The sequence below is a fragment of the Somniosus microcephalus genome, chromosome 34, assembly GCF_052327205.1.
Source record: "Somniosus microcephalus isolate GS21.2 chromosome 34, FLI_Smic_1.0, whole genome shotgun sequence".
NCBI lineage: Eukaryota > Metazoa > Chordata > Chondrichthyes > Squaliformes > Somniosidae > Somniosus > Somniosus microcephalus.
This window is the reverse complement of record NC_141020.1, coordinates 11,079,257-11,094,295: the sequence shown is the minus strand read 5'-3', so window position 1 is coordinate 11,094,295 and position 15,039 is coordinate 11,079,257. Positions and strand designations below refer to the sequence as shown.

Sequence of the window (15,039 nt, the reverse complement as noted above, 5' to 3'; positions counted from 1 at the left end):
GGCCCTAAGCTCTGGAATTCCCCTCCCTAAACCTCTCCGCACCTCTCTCTCCTCCTCCTTTAAGACGCTCCTTAAATTCTGACTCTTTGACCGAGCTTTCTTTGGTCGCCTGTCTTAATATCGCCTTCTGTGGCTCAGTGTCAAATTTTGTTTCGATAATCGCTGCCGTGAAGCGCCACGGGACGTTTTACTGCGTTAAATGCCAGCTGTTGTTCTGCGTTCCGTCATCAACCAACGTCGCGAAAACAGACGATCTGGTCGTTTATCTCGTCGTTTGTGGGAGCTTGCTGTGCACAAACCGGCTGCCGCCTTTCCTACATCACAACAGCGACTACACTCCAAAAAAGTGTCTCATTGGCCGTAAAGCGCTTTGGGACATCCTGAGGTGGTGAAAGATGCAGTACAAACGCAAGACACCAAGTGGCACTAGCTACTGCTTTTCGGTGTCTTCCCCCCCCCCCCCCGCCCCCGCGGATTAACTTACCGCTCTCGGTCTCCGCTGAAGTGCTGTGCAAGAAAGCAGAAACCACACAACAAACGGAGGGAGTGTTGTTAGTTTGTATTTTATGTTTTTAAACCTTGATCAAATCAAGTTTTTTTTTTTGTCTTTTTTTTTCCCCAGTTTAATGCCAGTCTGCCCTCTCAGGTCAGATTGGCGACATCGAATGTTTAACATTTATACAGTTTACACGGAGGGAGGGAGGGGTGGGGTGGGGTGGGGGCAATGAAGTGCATCAGAAACCGCACCTTTTGACAAGTGCTTAGAAACAGCATACGTCTTACGAACAAAGTACAGTGAGAAGCAACAATGAGCCAGTCGGTGTGGATTAAACAGGCGGGCTGGCGTTTCTGTGTCTCATTCTCCTGCTCATGGAAATGTTTTCAGACAGACTTTTCTCCTCCCCCAAAACAAGTGGCATCGCTGTACATCATGGGCTTGTGGCGTTAGAATTCCAGTCAGACGCGCCGGAGACTCTCCGCTCCTCAAGAACCGATTACGGGTAAACCTACAGTAAAATACAATATATACACTGCAACCCCTCAATGTCTGATTTTACACGTTCTAAATACAGGGTGTGGCCTATATATACCAGTCCGAATCGTACAGGAGGCTTTTCCTCTTCCCCATTTCTAAATTTTTGTTAAGGGTTACGGAACCAAGGTGGTTAGATGGAGTTGAGATTCAGATCAGCCACGATCTAATTGAACAGGCTCGAGGGGCTGAATGGCCTCAGACTCTGGCTGGGATTCCATTCCATGGTCACGAGTTGCTCCCTTCCCATCCCCCTTCCCCCACCCCCTCCCCTCCCCAAAGTGGCTATTCTTCAGGTCTGAGTTCAGGCAGTGGGTGTCGTTGGGCTATTCGACCATGAAGGGCGCCACAGCTGGGCACACAATCCTGCCATGTGGCGTATAGACTTGATTTTACGGTACTTTCTATCGCAACAGTGTCTGAATAATGTCATCCCCGCTTTCCTCCCTCTCCGCAGGCGTGCGCTCTGGCAATGAAACCTTGGTAACTATTTCCGTTTATGTTTCCTACTCGCTAGTTTGTCCTGTTTGAATTTTGTGGGCCTGGAGCTTTGGAAAGGGATGTTGTGAGGCCCCGTCTGCCCCCTCTCGGGTGGACGTAAAAGATCCCACGGCACTATTTCGAAGAAGAGCAGGGGGAGTTATCCCCCCGGTGTCCCGGGCCAACATTTATCCCTCAACCAACATCACTAAAAAAAAAGATAACCTGGTCATTATCACATTGCTGATTGTGGGATCTTGCTGTGCGCAATACTGGCGTCCGCGTTTCCTACATTCCAACAGTGACTGCGCTTCAGAAAGTACTTCATTGGCTGTAAAGCGCTTCGGGACGTCCTAAATTGGTGAAAAGTGCCATAGAAATGGAAGTTCTTATTAAATGCTACATCAGAATCCCAGGATTTTGAGATATATGGAAATGGGAACGGGGATGAATCTTTATTTGAATCCCACCGCCCCCTCCCTGCCCGCCCCCCCCCCCCCCCCCCGACTCCTTGGGCCGCCGGTATTAGGATCACAGACAAAAATTCATGGACACCCCGTACTACAGGAACTCAAAAGGGCAAAAATACATTCTTGTAACAAAATATACATTTATAATCACAATTTTTTTTTTTAATGTACTCATGGGGAAAAAAAACATTCAGAAGGGTTCCTGTACCTTTATGAGCTTGTCTAAGCGGACCTGGTTAGCGCCTGTTCGCGTCACCTGTTAGAGCATAACAGCGAGCCAAAGTGGCAGGCAAAGGTGAAAATGCCACGGGGAGGCAGGAACAGAGGAACATGTGGGAACACCACCACCTCCAAGTTCCCCTCCAAGTCACACACCATCCTGACTTAGAAATATATCGGCTGTTCCTTCATCGTCGCTGGGTCAGAATCCTGGAACTCCCTCCCTAACAGCACTGTGGGAGCACCTTCACCACACGGACTGCAGCGGTTCAAGAAGGTGGCTCACCACCACCTTCTCGAGGGCAATTAGGGATGGGCAATAAATGCTGGGCCTTGCCGGCGACGCCCACACCCCATAAACAAATTTTTAAAAAGCCTCTGTAGCTATCATCATCTGCGGGGGCGGGGTTAACCCTGCACCTTCTCCCGTGCCGTTTAAACAACAGAATTATCCATCGTCGGCTGAGCTGGGAGGTCGAATTCGCATCAGTTCTAGGGGTTACCAACTCTGGCGGGGATGCAATCCTGGAGCTTTCATCAGGTGACCTCCCTCCCTCCCATTCCCATTGGTTGTCCATCCTCGCGGCGCAAGCCTTCCCAGCCAATCGCAAAGTGAACAGACTCTTCCCTGATTGGATGGTTCTTGACTCTTGTCAAACATCCTTTTAGTTCCCAACTCCGTTAGAACTAATAAACAAAAGTGCTGAAAGAATTTTTTTTTTTCCCCTCCACGCCCCTATGATCCGTCTTCCCTGGGGCTTTTGCTCACGGCGGTGTCCGGGAATCAAATCTTTCGATTCCTGGAGACTCCAGGGCAATCCTGCAGGGGTTGGCAACTCTACTCAGGCCAGGGGGGAGAGAGAGGAATCTCAGTCCAAAGTCAACAGGCCGTGCAGGCAAACACACATCTTACAGCAGGGGTGGGGGGGGGGGAAGGCGACTCCGGCTAGACTGGAAGGAATGTGGAGCAACCCAGCTACCTTGCTAGACGGGATTGCAGGTAAGAGGCAGGGCCGCAACACCCATGCGCCAATTCCCTTGCCCCTCTTTAAGAGAGGCTTGGTGGCAGGGGGGTTTGGAGAATTAAGCCCGTCACCTCAACCCGGGAGAACTCGCTCTAACCTCTGGTACGGTGTCACAAACAGTTGCAGCGAAAACAACAACATCTTGCATTTATACAGCACCTTTAACAGAAACGTCCCGTGGAGCTTCACAAGCGCGTTATCAATCAAAATTTGACACCGAGCCACAGAATGAGATATCAGGACAGGCTTGGTCAAAGAGGCAGGTTTTAAGGAGCGTTTTAAAAGGAGGAGAGAGACGGAGAGGTTTAGGGAGGGAATTCCAGGGCCCAGGCAGCTGAAGGCACGGCCGCCAATGGTGGGGGCGATGGAAATCGGGGATGCGCAAGAGGCCAGAATTGAAGGTGAGCACTCCCCCAGCGGGAGTCTGTTAACCTGCATCCAGTGCATGGGGAGAGAAACCCCTTCTCGGCAGAGCACAGTGGAGCGTCCAGGGATTAAGCTTTGCAATCATGTTGGTCTTAACTTTCTGAAGCCTTGACTGGATGAAATAGCTCTTGGTGCAAGCTTTTGAGTTAACGGGGGGGGGGGGATAAAAACATTTTTTTAATGTGACAAGGCTGCATTCATTGGCCATCCTAAGTTGCCCTGGATATAACTGAGTAGGTGTGGGACTGGAGTCACGTATAGGCCAGACCTGGGTTAAGACGGCAGATTTCCTTCCCTAAAGGACATTAGTGAACCAGTTGGGTTTTTACGACAGTCCGACAGCTTCACGGTCACTTTTACTGATAATTCCAGGTATTTAGAACTGAATTCGATTGCAGCTTGCTGTTACGTACTGGATTACTGGTCCAGTAACACAACCACTAGGCTATCGCACCCTTAAACAATGTGGCTCCCATTTCCAAATCAGCCACAAGGTTGCCGGAGGAGCACAGGTAAGTAAAGTATTTAAACATGAATAAAAAAATAGGTTTAACCTTGGTTGAAATTTATAAACTGATTAAAACAGGCCGAGTTGTGGCCGTCTGTCTTGGGAGGCGGCGAGGGCCTGGTAAGTGGGGTCTTGCCTAGAGGTGAGGAGATGGCCGGCAATGGAAGGTCAGAACCAAGGGAACACTCTGTGCCAGGCCCAGTAATTCAAAAGCTTAGAACCAGGCCGCAGAGCTCCAATTGATGACTGACCAGCCAGTCTCAATTCAAGAAGGCGTTGGATATATTTCTTAAGGCTAAAGGGATCAAGGGATATGGGGAGAAGGCAGGGACATGGTACTGAATTTGGGTGATCAGCCATGATCTCATTGAATGGCGGAGCAGGCTCGAGGGGCCGAATGGCCTACTCCTGCTCCTATCCTCCATGTTTCTATGAGGTCTCAGCCAGTGGCTCAGTGGGTAGCGCTCTCGCCTTCCTGAGTTATGAAGGTTGTGGGATCAAGTCCCGCTCCACAGACTTGGAGCACATAATCCAGGCTGACTCTCCCAGTGCAGTACCGAGGGGAACGCTGCACCGTCGGAATGTGCCGGCCGTCTTTCAGATGAGACGTTAAACCGAGGTCCCGATCTGCCCTCTCAGGTGGAAGTAAAAGATCCAATGGCACTATTTCAATGAAGAGCAGGGGGAGCGCTCCCCGGTCTCCTGGGCCAATATTTATCCCTCAACGTCACTAAAACAGAGTTTAGAAGAATGAGAGGTGATCTCATTGAAACATATAAGATTCTGAAGGGGGTTGACGCTGAGTTTCAACCTGTTTCCTCTGGCTGGAGAGTCTCGAACTAGGGGGGCATAGTCTCAGGATAAGGGGTCGGCCATTTAAGGCTGAGATGAGGAATTTCTTCACTCAGAGGATTGTGAATCTTTGGAATTCTCTACCCCAGAGGGCTGTGGGTGCTCAGTCGTTGAGTATATTCAAGGCTGAGATCGATAGATTTTTGGGCTCTAGGGGAATCGAGGGATATGGGGATCGGGCGGGAAAGTGGAGTTGAGGTCGAAGATCAGCCATGATCTTATTGACTGACGGAGCAGGCTCGAGGGGCCGAATGGCCGACTCCTGCTCCTAATTCTTATGTTCTAGATCATCTGGTCATTTATCACATTGCTGTTTGTGGGAGCTTGCTGTGCGCGCATTGGCTGCCGCGTTTCCCACATTACACCAGTGACTACACTTCAGAAAATACCTCATTGGTTGCAAAGCGCTTTGGGAAACGTCCTGAGGTGGTGAAAGGCGCTATATAAATGCAAGTATCTTTTGTTTTCTTTATCACTAATGGGATCCTGGAAGGATAGAATGCTGGGATTCTTCCCTCTCCACCCAATGGGTAGGTTGGCCTGTAGCTCATCTCCTATAAGTCACGCTGGTTATAACCAAGCAGTAGTTTGCATACTCGGGGGTGCCTAAGACTTGCAGCAGATAAGACGCTCCTGACAGTTGGAAATAAAAGCATAAACAGAAAGAGTGCAAATTAGAAAGAACCAAAAGCAAAAGTTAAGATGAGCAGAAGAGTTAATAAAAAATACAGTATTTTTGAAGTGCTTGTTTTATTCATACAGGATCAGTATCACAGCAGTAAGCTACGCCTGACACTGAGTAGCGTTATTGCTGTCATATTCTAGTTTGTTTCAGTCTCATCGAAAAGGAGCTGGCCCAGGGGGGCCGGACCCTCCACCAGGCATGTCAGCCGTGGCTCAGTGGGCAGCGCCCTCGCCTCTGAGTCAGAAGGTCGTGGGTTCACAGTCCCACTCCAGAGACCTGAGCGCAAAAATCAAGGCTGACACTCCCAGTGCCAGTACTGAAGGAGCGCCGCACTGTGGGAGGTGCCGTCTTTCGGATGAGACGTTACACCGAGGCCCCGTCTGCTCTCTCAGGTGGACGGAAAAGATCCTATGGCACTATTATTTCGAAGAAGAGCAGGGGAGTTATCCCTGGTGTCCTGGCCAATATTTATCCCTCAATCAACATCACTAAAACAGATGATCTGGTCATTAGCACATTGCTGTTTGTGGGACCTTGCTGTGTGCAAATTGGCTGCCGCGTTTCCGACATCACAACAGTGACTACACTTCAAAAAGTACTTAATTGGCTGTAAAGCGCTTTGGGGCGTCCGGTGGTTGTGAAAGGCGCTATATAAATACAGTCCAACGGTTAAACCCTTGTGGAGTTCTTGCAGTGAGAGATAATTTGTGCAACACCCACCATCTGCTGGTGGAAAGTGTGTAATGCACCTTAGTCTTTAAACAAAACTTAAAAACGGCCTCATTAAGGGGATGATTCTAATTTGCTCTTTGCGAATACTGATCATCTTTCAGAGAAACACACTTTCATATCTCAAACTTCATAAATGTTTCTCAATTTCCACCAACACTGAAATTGGGTGCAAAATTCTGCATTAAAATTATAGCACATATATTTTGTCTCTTTTTTTTGTAACCGCTCTCATATTTACATTAAGGAGCAGCAGCATCTAATTTTACTGCCCTTGGGTGAACAGAAATTCTGCTCCTTCCTTTGTAACATGTAAAACTGTTTAATTTGTGTAATACTGCCAGTGGAGGGCGCTGTTGCACTCTGCGAATAGTTCAGTGCAAAAATGTTTGTGGCGTGTGGGACGTTCCACTACCGTTGTCAGAAAGGGAAGTGGGCTATGCCATTAAGGCCGACCCTTTAAAAGGGGAATCAAAATTCTCAAATCCTTGCTCTGTCTCTAACCTGTGTTATTAACCTCTCACCCCACCCCCCCACCCGCACCTTACTATTTCTGCAAATGTGGATATTCGCGAACATTAATCCACACCTTAGTGTTCATTATTGCTGTTACAAGATGCCTCAGACCAACAAACATCGAGTTGTGTAAAAAAAAAATCAAGAAAAAACAGATTCCTATGAGGCGCAATATACAGTCCAACAACGCATGCCTTTCGGCCAATCGCAGTCCAAGAACAAAACCGTGGCTTCATGAGCAGCGCTTGCACCATGTCGATTTTTTTGTGGCTCAGTGGGTCGCACTCTCGCCTCGGAGTCAGAAGGTTGTGGGTTCAAGTCCCCGCTCCCGAGACTTGAACGCGCAATCCAAGCTGACACTCCCGGTGCAGTAATGAGGGAGTGCTGCACTGTCTTTCGGACGAGACGTTAAACCGAGGGGGCCCCGCCTGCCCCTTGAAGGTGAAAGTAAATGATCACGTGGCCCAATTTGAAGAGCAGGGGGAAGTCTCTCCCCTGGTGTCCTAGCCCAATATTTATCCCACAACCAACATCACTAAACAGATCATCTGGTCATTCTCTCATTTGTGGGAGCTTGCTGTGCCCAAATTGGCTGCCGCGTTTCCCACATTACAACAGTGACTACGCTTCAAAAGTACTTCATTGGCTGTAAAGCGCTTTGGGATGTCCTGAGGTGGCGAAAGGTGCTATATAAATGCAAGTTTGTGTGTGTTTTTCTTTTGAAAGGCAGAAAGTGCCGTACACGACCCCGTTCAAACCTTAACCCACAGTCAGGCATGTCGGCTTGGGAACAACGTGCAGTCTTACATCCTCCGAGGTCTTGAGCTTGCACTGAAATCAAGGGAGGCCCACCACCCTCCTCCAAATCGCCCGCCTCCATCTCCCCGCGAATGGCTCCGTGAGTAAATGCACCGCTCAGTATTATGCTGAGTCAGAAGATCTCACATTCGATCCCATTCCTGCATAGAGTTAGTTGATCTCAGGCAGGGCAGTGTTAAGGGCACTGCAACTGGCGATGCCCCCTCCCCCGCCCCTCCCACCCCTCATGGTCAATGTGCCGTCCCCCACGGTCGATGTGCCGTCCCCCACGGTCGATGTGCCGTCCCGTCTGGTTTTATTTCTAAAGGATATTGACGACAGGCAAGGTGCAAATATCATTCCGAATTTACAGGGAATGGTTCTTGGTGGAGATTGGGTTTGAGAGGGGACAGTCTGGAAAAAGGTTAAAGTTCACACTGCGGCCACTATTTCTGCTTTCCTCACTGTTAGCGTTAGTCGTGACCTGGATCCGTCCGTCGCTCTTTAAATTAGAGATGTTACAAATTAGCATTCTCAACGAAGAGCAATTTCCCATATTTTACCCCCAGTATCAACGTCTTCGGTCGGGTACAGCACGGGGTTAGATACAGAGTAAAGCTCCCTCTACACTGTCCCATCAAACACTCCCAGGGCAGGTAGAGCACAGGTTAGATACAGAGTAAAGCTCCCTCTACACTGTCCCATCAAACACTCCCAGGGCAGGTAGAGCACAGGTTAGATACAGAGTAAAGCTCCCTCTACACTGTCCCATCAAACACTCCCAGGGCAGGGACAGCACGGGGTTAGATACAGAGTAAAGCTCCCTCTACACTGTCCCATCAAACACTCCCAGGGCAGGTACAGCACGGGGTTAGATACAGAGTAAAGCTCCCTCTACACTGTCCCATCAAACACTCCCAGGGCAGGTACAGCACGGGTTAGATACAGAGTAAAGCTCCCACTAAAATGCTTCAAACACGTGCATTAACTCCAACCCTGGCGGAGCTGCTCCAGTCACATACTCTCTCACCCCCACAACCTCCAACATAAGGTGCCGAGTTCCCAATTCCTGCACCAGCCATCATTACAGCTTCATCGGGCGAGAGAGCGAGAGGGAAGGGAGAATGGGATACCCTACCCTCATTCCGATCAACGTATCGCATTGAAACACAGAGTTCCAATATTCTTTTAAAAAAAAACATGCTCAATGCTCCTTGACTAATCAGCAGTCTGGTGTTGTGTCTGCAGCTATCTCCTCTCTCCCTCCCCTTCTCACTCTCTCTCCTTCCTCCTCTCTCTCGTGTGCCTGATGCCACATGGGGTGCATAACTGGCTGGGAGGGAGCTACCGGACCAGGGCGATCTAACCTTCCTCCTGGACATTTTTGGCTCTGGCAAGAACGGCCCAAACAAAACCAACTGGTTCTCGCGAGTGACTCCCCGCAGGAAGGGGCCAAATTATTCCCGGCCGGGTTAACAAGGCAACCTCAACCACGTCATAAGGATGACCCTTATACCCCCCCCCCCCACCACACCCTCATCTTTCCTAAAACGAGTAACTCAGGCTGGCGTTTGACATCATCTGCCCTCTGGGACCTTGCCCAGATGCCCGTGCTTCATGTGCGAACCCAGATCTCGAACGCCCTCATGCCCTGCATGTGCACAGTAGCGATCATGAGCTGGCTGGTGCCCTGCCCTACCCCCTACAGCGGTCCCGAGGCCAACTGCAGCAACCCTGACGGAGACTTGGCCAACAGCAGGCAACTCAGCCCAGACTGAAGACGAAACCCGGGGACCCAGCTCCCCAGGTTTGCGTGGATCGCTATCAGATTGTGAATCGATCCAGGGGACCGGGGCGTGAAACAGGTCACCATCGAACGGCGCCGATCTTCACGAGCCTCGGTAACTCACAGCATTTTTTAAAAAAACACATTAAATCCGGCAAGACTCCCTCTGGCCACTGGGATATACAAGGCCGCCTGCAGAAATCGAGAGGTTCTCGGCATCGACACGGAAAACCGCGGGCGCGCTCAGTCGCTCCGAACGGCCGGTGCCCGGGTCGCGATGGGCCGGCCGCACTCACACGGATTAACGCGGAAACCCAGCGGCCTGGAGTTCGGTCTGACATTCTCAACCTATCCCTCTGCTTTCCCACCCATTTCCTTCCCCCAGGATTTATACGTACTGGCGAGGAAGGAGTCTGCGCGGGAATACATTGAACAAAGGCCTTGTGTTACAGTCCCGGGATATTCCCCAAAACAGGAACTCGTCTGTCCCGAAAACATCTCAAATGCCAATTACAGTAAGGAATGATCCTGGCCACTTTTACGCTGTTTGGCCCTTGGTCCTGCCTGTAATCCTTCCATCCATCCAAAGTAGACTTTGTTTTTTGTTTCAAATTTCCATTTTTTACAAATGTTACCGACTGACTGTACATTATACACAGAGCATGGCCCAAGTGGACACTGACCGGGCGAGGCTCAGGCCACAATGCCAAGGTGGACAATGAGTGGGCCGAGGTCACAGACCTAACTTGACAATGAGGGGTGGGGGGGTCAAGGGTCAGATCCAAGAGGACAATGAGAGGGCAAGAGTCAGGCCCAAGAGGACAATGAGAGGGCAAGGGTCAGACCCAAGAGGACGATGAGAGGGCAAGGGTCAGACCCTAGAGGACGATGAGAGGGCAAGGGTCAGACCCAAGAGGACGATGAGAGGGCAAGGGTCAGACCCAAGAGGACGATGAGAGGGCAAGGGTCAGACCCAAGTGGACAATGAGAGGGCAAGGGTCAGACCCAAGTGGACAATGAGAGGGCAAGGGTCAGACCCAAGTGGACAATGAGAGGGCAAGGGTCAGACCCAAGTGGACAATGAGAGGGCAAGGGTCAGACCCAAGTGGACGATGAGAGGGCAAGGGTCAGACCCAAGTGGACGATGAGTGGGCAAGGCTCAAGGACACAGGCCCAAAAGGTCCGCTACAAGTTTTTGTGTTTTCTCTCTCTCTCTCCCCTGTGACTGTCAGTTTTGTGTCGCTATTTTGCTCCAGGATTGAGCAGAGTAGTATGGCGTGGAGAGGAGGAGGAGGAGGCAGTGGGGTGAGAGTCTTGCAGCCCTGACAATGACGCACCTGCCCCCACCCCACCTTAAATCCAACAGTAGTTCCACCATTTCTCGGCCATCCAGTTGCCGTGGAGTGATGCCACCCGTAGACGCAATCTCCGCTTTGCCGATCTGTTGCTGTTTGCTGGGCCGCCTCAGGCTTCCATCCGTCTGTGATTGGACTCTCTCGGGACCGAGAGTAAAGAAAATAAGTGCTTCGCTCAATGGGATTTGAGGAGATGGGTTAACAAAAAAAGTTAAAATAAAAGAACGAGGTCCGTCGACTCAACTTCGAGCCAGGTCACTAGTTTTAAGAATGTAGGGATTCTCCCTTCACCACCCCTTCCCCTGCCCTCGTTCAGGAGACGCCGCCCAGATTGTGCAGGTCAGAGTTCAGTCTTCCTTGCGGTCCAGAGTCTGTGGGGCGTGGATGCTGCCCGCGTTCATGGGGAAGGGGAGGGTGGAGAACAGGGCCTCGGCCGTGGTGAAGACGCTTCCTGCGGGTACCTGGGTCAACCCCGTCGTGCCCACCGGGCCGCCGAAGGGCCCCGCCATGTTGAGCCGCTGGACGTGGTGGTAGATCATCTCCACTTGGGCTTTGGAGTCCGCCCCGAAGCCGGAGGCGTTGAGGTCCACGAAGTTGATGGCGTGGGCGGCGGCGGGGAGCAGGTTGCCCTGCATGGCCAAGGTGACGTCTGCCGGGGCGTAGCGGATGGTGCTGGTGGTGTAGAGGCTCTGCGGGGCGGTGGCGATCGCGGAGGGGTTGGCGGCGCTGCCCAGGGGGTGAACCAGCGGCAACACCACGTTGCCCGCATGCAGTCGCTGCAGCATCTCCAGCTCGCTGGCGTACACCACCGGCGCCGGCTGGGCGCTCCCCACCTTGTCGTCGCGGGGGGAGCCCGAGAGCGGGGGCGAGAGGGCGTCCGAGGAGCCCCCGCCCAGCACGGCCCGGGGCGAGGCGCTGAAGGGGGTCTTCTGCCCGCCGCTGCCGGCCTCGGCGCCCGGCGGGGTCAGCACGGAGTCTGGGATGGCGACGTGGAGAGCGACGCCCGTCTGCGCGGGGTGAAAGTGCTCGGAAGCGGAGGCCTTGGCCACGCGGTAGGGCAGCTCGCTCCTCGTCACCTCCCGGTTGGGCGGGTAGTTCCAGATGGTGCTGTTGTTGTCGAAGTTGACGGGCTGGACCACCTCGGTCTTGATCTTCAGGGCGGAGACGCGGTCGGACGTGGAACTGGACCGGGCCTGGCCCCCGCCGCCAAAGTCGGAAGCGCCGGGGCTCGGGGAGTCTGAGGACTTGGCCCGCAAGGCCGAGCCCTCCCTCAGCCTCTTCTTCCGCTTCAGGTGCTGGTGCTTGCTGGGGAGCCCGCCGCTCTCGTCCTCCGAGCTGTCCGTGTCGCCATCGTCGCCGCCGCTGGGGGTGGAGCCCCGCGGCTCCCGGCCCGGCCGGCCCTCGCCGTGACCCTCGACCTTCATGCGCTTGACCCTGGACAGGACGAAGCTCTTCCGGCTGGCGCTCGGCCCCTCGCTGTCCGAGTCGTCGGGCAGGCTGGAGTCGCTGTCATCCTTGGCCGACGTCATCTCCTCTTCCGACTGGCTCCCGGATCTCTTCCACCCCTCCGCCCGGGATCCAACGACCTTCTCGTAATTGCTTCTTTTCCCCATGTCTTTTGGATTGTCCCTTTCTGCAACAACAAAAAAAGGACACAGAGTAAGCAGAAGATGGATCAATCTGGCGCCCCCTCCCCATCTCTGTAACCTCCTCCAGCCCTACAACCCTCCGAGATCTCTGCGCTCCTCTAAATCTGGCCTCTTGCGCATCCCCGATTTTCTTCGCCACACCATTGGCGGCCGTGCCTTCAGCTGCCCGGGCCCTGAGCTCTGGAATTCCCTCCCTAAACCTCTCCGCCTCTCTCTCCTCCTTTAAGACGCTCCTTAAAACCTGCCTCTTTGACCAGGCTTTTGGTCATCTGTCCTAACAAGGTAAAAATAACTCACATGGGTTGAGGTGGAACTTTTTACAAAGTACTTACAGCACAGAAACAGGCCATTCGGCCCAACTGATCCATGCCGGTGTTTATGCTCCACATGAGTCTCCTCCCACCTTTCTTCATCTCCCATATCCAGCTTCCCCTTAAATGCATCCATACTATTCGCCCCAGCCCCTCCCTGTGGTGGCGAGTTCCACATTCTCGCCACTCTCTGGGGAAAGAAGTTTCCCCTGAATTCCCTATTGGATTTATTAGTGATTATCTTATATTGATGGCCCCTAGATCTGGGTCTCCACCACATCTTCTTCTCTACTTCAACCCGAAGGAGGCCATTCGGCCTATCGTGTCTGTGCCGGCCGAAAAAGGGCTATCCAGCCTAATCCCACTTTCCAGCTCTTGGTCTGTAGCCCTGTAGGTCACGTAGAAGTTTCTCCTGAAGTCCCTATTGGATTTATTAGTGACTATCTTATATTAATGACCCCTAGTTTTGGAAACATCTTCTCTACGCCTACCCTATCAAACCCTTTCATAATCTTAAATACCTCGGTCGGGTCACCTCACAGCCTTCCCCTCCATGGCCTCGCCCCCCTCCCAATCTCTGTAACCTCCTCCAGCCCTACAACCCTCCGAGATCTCTGCGCTCCTCTAATTCTGGCCTCTTGAGCTTCCCCCACTTCCTTCGCCCCACCATCGGCGGCCGTGACTTCAGCTGCCTGGGCCCTAAGCTCTGGAATTCCCTCCCTAAACCTCTCCGCCTCTCTCTCCTCCTTTAAGACGCTCCTTAAAACCGACCTCTTTGACCAAGCTTTTGGTCACCTGCCCTAATCTCTCCTTATGTGGCTCGGTGTCAAATTTTGTCTGATAATCGCTCCTGTGCAGCGCCCTGGGACGTTTTACTACATTAATAGCATTATATAAATGTTGTTGTGAACATAGGGGCACGAGGAGGCCACTCAGCCCCTCGAGCCTGTTCCGCCATTCAATTCGATTATGGCTGATCTGTGTCTCAACTCCATCTAGCCTCCTTGGTTCCGTAACCCTTGCAAAAATCTATAAATCTCAGTTTTTAAATTTTCAATTGACCCCCCAGCCTCAACAGCTTTTTGAGGGGAGAGAGTGCCAGATTTGGTGCTTCCCGACATCACCCCTGAATGGCCTGGCTTTAATTTTAAGGTGATGTCCCCCTTGTTCTGGACTCCCCCCACCAGAGGAAATAGTTTCTCTCTATCTATCCTATTAAATTCTTTAATCATCTTAAACACCTCAATTAGATCATCCCCTTAACCTTCTACTCTCGAGGGAGTACAAGCCTAGACTGTGCAACCTGTCCTCGTGATTTAACCCTCGAAGCCCCGGAATTATTCTGCTGAATCTGAACTGCATCTGCTCCAAGGACAGTATATCCTTCCCGAGGGGCGGTGCCCAGAACTGAACGCAGTTACTCCGGATGGGGGTCTGACCAGAGCTGCGTACAACGGTAGCTTCACGTCCTCCCCTCTGTGTCCTTGCCCGGCTCAGTGTTACACTCGGCAGTGTGCAGTTGTGACCGAGCCGTAAGCCGGCGCAGTGACTTATTCGTCCCCGAACTTGATCACTCAGCGCGAAAGAAATGGAATACGCTTTACAGGTGACGCACGGCACGGCGGGCAGTTTTTACCTAAGTGCTCCCGGGAGTCGGACTCCGAATCCGATAACTCCAGTTGCGTGGAAGCTTTGATGGCCGATAGCGGGAGTTGCGAGATGTCCATCGGAGTGTCACGGTGCTCGGATTTGCTGTAAGCGGGTTTCCAAAAAAAAAAATAACGACGTGAATCAGCGCGGTGAAGAAAACGAGACGGCCGCGTAAATTTCCACCTCAATTTTCTTCACTCCGAGGGCGGTGAATCTTTCGGCATTCTCTGCCCCAGAGGGCTGCGGACGCAGAACCCGTCGGGCCGGCTTTTCCCATCGGGCGGGGTGGATGGCTTGCGATCCTGGGCCTCTGGCACTACGAAATGCGCAGAGGCCCAGGTACCCCAGGCGGTTCGTGGGCCACGGGGAGCCAGTCAAAGAAGGGAATCCCCCTTCACACTTTTGACAGGCCTCTACGCACAGATCTGTCAAACGTATGAATGGGGATCACTTAAAAAAGACAGTTAAACATTAAATAATTTTTTTTTAAAAACATCACGTATTAGTTAAAATTTCATTAAATTAAATACTTTAAACTCTATATTTG

The 15,039-nt window shown here is 52.0% G+C and overlaps 1 protein-coding gene across 3 annotated transcripts in view; it reads right to left on the bottom strand.

Annotated features, from left to right (window-relative positions):
- Positions 1 to 920: 920 nt before the first annotated feature.
- The window catches only part of LOC147096759 (neuronal PAS domain-containing protein 3-like), a 448,957-nt gene continuing 434,838 nt past the window's right edge, over positions 921 to 15,039 (bottom strand). For all 3 annotated transcript variants that reach the window (XM_085973376.1, XM_085973378.1, XM_085973377.1), the window contains exons 11-13: positions 14,479 to 14,594; positions 10,880 to 12,515; positions 921 to 1,007 (exon numbers count right to left, since the gene is read on the bottom strand). In XM_085973376.1, coding sequence (XP_085829502.1) covers positions 11,230 to 12,515; positions 14,479 to 14,594 — 1,402 coding nt within the window. In that variant the 3' untranslated portion in view covers positions 921 to 1,007; positions 10,880 to 11,229. The remainder of the gene's footprint in view (positions 1,008 to 10,879; positions 12,516 to 14,478; positions 14,595 to 15,039) is intronic.